At 43.1% G+C, this 4,801-nt stretch overlaps 1 protein-coding gene across 1 annotated transcript; it reads right to left on the bottom strand.

Annotated features, from left to right (window-relative positions):
- Positions 1 to 267: 267 nt before the first annotated feature.
- Positions 268 to 525, bottom strand: PHALS_10503 (uncharacterized protein; the record flags this gene model as incomplete). Its single annotated transcript, XM_024725938.1, has 2 exons — positions 268 to 296; positions 360 to 525. 2 exons carry the CDS (start codon positions 523 to 525, stop codon positions 268 to 270), a joined length of 195 nt encoding a protein of 64 aa, XP_024576664.1.
- Between the last annotated feature and the right edge of the window lie 4,276 nt (positions 526 to 4,801).

Genomic DNA, 4,801 nt, shown 5'->3' on the forward strand with positions numbered 1-4,801 from the left:
TTGTAACAGAATTGAGGAATATAAAGCGATGCATATATATGTAACCCCACACAGAATATGTGGCTCACCAAATGATCGTAATGGGACTAATCCCATAAAATTCATAAAACGATAATGTGTTGGTTTTGCCGATGTTGCGGTTGAGGTCTTGACGTTGATCGCCACTTCAGCGGTTTGTCGTGTGTCATGCGTGATTTTTTTTTTTTTAGACGTGTGTGAAAGCAGTGTTCCAGTTAAGTGGTGGTAACGAATACTGGAGTAAATCAATCATAATCTAGTCATAGGTTCCAGCCTTGCTAAAAAGCTCAAAAACGACTTCTCATCGACTCTACAAGCACCGCCCCAGCCGAACTACAAACCATACACTTTCAAATTTGTTTTCAAAATCAAAAAATGGCTAAAGATGTTAAGTTGAGCATCTCCAATGTTTGTGCATCCGTGTATACGTGTACGGTTTGATTCCATCGCTTCTTGCATCAAAATCTCGATGCGTTGTACCGAAGATGGAACTTGAAATCGGAGCATACTTGGAGTGCATGTTGGTACGAACGGTATAAAAATACCAGGTATCTTCCGTTGGGATTTTGCCCCTAATCAAAAGCTTTTTCATTCGGAAATTTGGTAGCGATATACCCAGTTTAGTCTTCAATAGAAGCTAACGAAGTCATAGTTTTGTATATCGATTTCCGTTTTACCTCAAGAACATCATTCGGGTTTTGCACATTCAATGTGGGTGGGATGATTGGCCCCATATATAGTACCATGTGGCGGAGAGATCAAGCTGACCGCAGCTTTGTGCCGGACACTAGCCTTGAATTTGATGCACGTCAGTCGAATTGATTCACACGAAGTAGTCTGTGGGGAAAAGTTTGTGTTGTAAAGCTCCCGAAGCGCTTTACAAAGTCTTGCAGCGATTGAACCCTGATCCTTCAGGAAGCAAATGGTATCTTTACTAACTTTGCCTAAATGAGTTTCAGCCTTGCCAAACGTAAAATAGGCATTGTACCATAACGGCATGATTGCATATAATTCTAAGTCTTTGGAGCCGTAAGTAGTGTGCAGCCCCGCCTGTAAGCGAAAATTAGATTTTCACAACTCGGGCAGTTCATTCTTTCCCCCCGGTTCAAATTTGCAGATATGATGGCGAAGCCTGTCCAAGGGAGCCAAATGTTTTTTGTAAAAGGTTGTGGTGCCGTAGTAGACCCACTGAAGTACTACATTCAATTCACGATTGCATCTCTCAATGCTTTGAGATGCTCTTTTGGATAAATGCTTTGACAGATGCCGATCCTAGTTCATCGTTCAGTATACGTGTGTAAATCCATTTTTGCAATTATTCCGCAGCAGCGGAGAAACTATCCGTATACTTTGAGCGAATAAAGTTGCGGAAGATGACGTCCACAGCTTTAAAGATTGAGTGTGATAGACGCCGCCCTGGCTGTATACAAAAGTCATGGTAAGATGATGCTTTGTCATAGCATTCTTTTCCTCGTTGTAAGTGTACAGTAGTTCCAGATGGCGCATCGTATAACCACATCACTGTATTGTTGTTTGGGTGTCACAGTCGCTCCGCCTTGACGTGTTTCTAATAGTACAACAATGTCTGACAGATGTAACACTTTGTGATCATTTGGATCACGTAGTCTGATCAATTTCGCCATGTCGACTTGGCGTGTAAACACCATGATGCATGTTAAGTCGTAATCCTAATACTAATGCGTAATCTTGTATCACATCTAAGAATCCAGTCGCGTGGTCAACATCAGCTAGTAAGCCGGCGCAGTCATCCACAAACGCTGGAAGCAAATATTTAGATAACCACTTGTCAAAGCATAATCCGCGCACTAAACTCAAGCACGTAAGTAATTCATGAATGGCTCAGTAAACAACATGAACTGTCCCGGAGAGGGTGGATCGCCTCGCCGAATCCCGGACCCAAGTAAAACTGGGTCTCCTGTCTGAAAACTGTTTAAATCCAAGCTGTAGGTAGTATCAAATTCGTAGTGATACACTACCATGCTTAGCGTTGGTCATAGTACACTGTCTAGAACCTTGACAATAAAATTACGCAAGTTTCGGGGTAACTGCCCTTGCGTTCGTCTTGTAAGTTCCGGAAGCGAACGAGAGAGTGACGTTTTAATCTGTGAGGAACAAACCCACTTTGATGTTCATGTATTAGCGAAAGAAGCAAAGTCTTCAACCTCCGCGCAAGAAGCTTGGGACCTAGTTTAACATCATGGTTAAGCAGTATCAATGGAAAGTAGTTCCCAGTCTGCGATTTTTCTCCAGGCTTGTATAGCAGTAAATAGTGTACCCATCGCTGAAATTCAGTCTGATTATCATTGATAAGTGAGTATCGTGTATGATTTCGTACATCCGTGCCAGCAGACTTGGGGAACTCTTGTACTAATCGATCGGTAATTCGTCTGAAACCGGCACTTTTCAATTGAAGGATTTCATGTTCACTCAGAGCAAGTCGTTTGCCGTGATGAGTGCCATCGAACAGGCGTTGTCGTGCTGACTTTAGCCTAGCCACTGTTTGACGTAGTGGTCGGGCAAGCCAACTAGCTGACATGAAGTATCCCGTAAATACTGAAGATAAGGTGATGTTGACCGGAATAGCTGCCCCTGAAATATGCGGTGTCTTTCCGCATATACTACAGGGTCGTCAATCTTTAACCCATCGCTACGTTGAATCTCGGTGATGAATGACCTGAGACAGAGTTGTTAGAGCTTTGTTGCTCGCTCAACAAGATGTATGTCGGCCTCAAATTCGCTCCTTGCAATCTTTAAAATGTCTATTGTACGCATTCAAGTCAGCTTGTGCTTGTTGTGATGCTGATATGCTGCAGTCGATCAGAGCCATTTTGAAGAAATCAATAGCATCGTTCACCGCGGTAACTCTTGTAGCCATGGAATGCGCATCAAATTTTTGTACCTCAACCCACTGACTTCAAAGATAAATGTAAATGTCTCGTCTGTGTATATCAAAAAGACACCATAGGGTAGCGCAGTCAACTTTGAAAAACCTGCCGCTAGTTGCTCTGCTGACAGATTAGCGGATGCATCATATCAAACACCTTTAGGACAACGCCACGGGCGCATGTCATTGTTGGCATAAACTGCGCAGGTAGCCAAAACCCCACAGGTATGTGTTCTTTGTCATGCCACTTTTGATCACATATATGGTTGATTGTAGCAAGATGAATATTACCAAAGCAGCTGTTTTTAAACAGAATCAAGTTAGCTTTTATGTATCAGGCTTGTGTAATCCTTTGTATCCTGATGCATGAAGCGCCATGCGTCGATTCACCCCAACGCACCAAGCCAATCGCCCACTTCTTCTTTGCCAGCGCCCGGTTGAAACTGGTAAGGTAAATTTTTGGTCACAAAAGCTTTATTGTGACGTTGTAGTCACCCATCACTTTGTGCGCCGCCTGGTCGTCTTTATCCAGGTCATTGAGTTGGAAGGCGCACAAAAAAGCATCCACATGTAGCTGCCAAGTCGTTAAGGATGTCAACTGAATACTAAGCGTACGATTTTTGCTAGTAAAGATCATCACCGCATTGGATTGAGCTGAACAGAGAAGGTTGAAGTCACCCCAAAGCAAAACATGGAGTGGCAAAGACGCTTAGGGAGCAGTAATGGTCCGGAGGAGCTTGAACTTTAACTTGGTCGATATATATACTTGGCACAAAAAAATTGAGACAATCACTGACGGTATCGTTTGCAGTGGCAGCTTAAAGTTCACTGCTTTGAAACATAGCTTCAAAGTAGGGAGAAACCCCAATGGAGTCAATACAATATTATTATCGCAAACGATTTTGTGAGCGCAAAGATCCATTGGCAGTTACTGGATCCGCATTGATCAACCAATAGTGCACACAAGACGTTGTATTCGAAGGGTTGATGGAAGCTGAAGATGCGCAGAAAGTAAGCAGGTTGTGCTCTATTTGTTGTCAATATGTCTCCGAGTAAATTGTTTTTGAAGACATCTTGCTCGATAAAGTTGCCTATGACATTTTGGATCTACCGGACTTTGTCCCGCCTTAAAAGCGAGAGTACGTTTACAGTGTCAAAGTTTCCTTCTCATACTGTAAAAGTTTAATCAAAGCAATGAAGCCAAATATTGGGGTAGTTGTCCTATTGCTGAACTCGTCTTGTTCACCAGCTTTCATAGAAATGTCACGTAGATTGAATGAAAATTCTCATCCCGAGGAATGTCAATAGTAAGAACCCTTAACCTCGACTTCTAGCTCGCAAGGGACAATGCCTGTGGTTTGACTTGCTTGCCGCCGTCACGATTGATAATCTCGTTTAAAAGTGTCGATCGACATTTCTTTTTCAGAGCACTTTCTAGTGCTGCAACAAAGATCATGCGCTTAAGCTTAGCTCCAGTCCGAGCGGAGGCATGACCGCTGTAAATAGTATGAACAGATGACTAATCTAGGCTAGTTACAATCTCTGTTTAATGTTTTGGTCCGTTGGGCTTTGGGGTTTGGCATGGTGTTCGGCGGCATCGTCCTTTCCATTCTTGCTAGCATCGAAATGATAGGATGATGGACAAGAATTAGGCCGTAAAGGTGGTGGCTTTAACGGATGAAGCGTGTACACTGTGCTGCAAAAAGATTGATTTTTTATGAGTCAAAATAACTGATCCCTGACTCAAGTGGTTTGTAGCCTGGTCTGGGACCGAGAAGTACCTGGTTCGATACCCATGAGATTTGAATCAAGACGACTGGAGACAGTTCATCAAAGTGGACGTGCAATCACACCCCTGTGTTGTGACCGTCCAGTAGA

This window comes from Plasmopara halstedii (assembly GCF_900000015.1).
Source record: "Plasmopara halstedii genome assembly, contig: Scaffold_474, whole genome shotgun sequence".
NCBI classification, from domain to species: Eukaryota; Oomycota; class Peronosporomycetes; order Peronosporales; family Peronosporaceae; genus Plasmopara; species Plasmopara halstedii.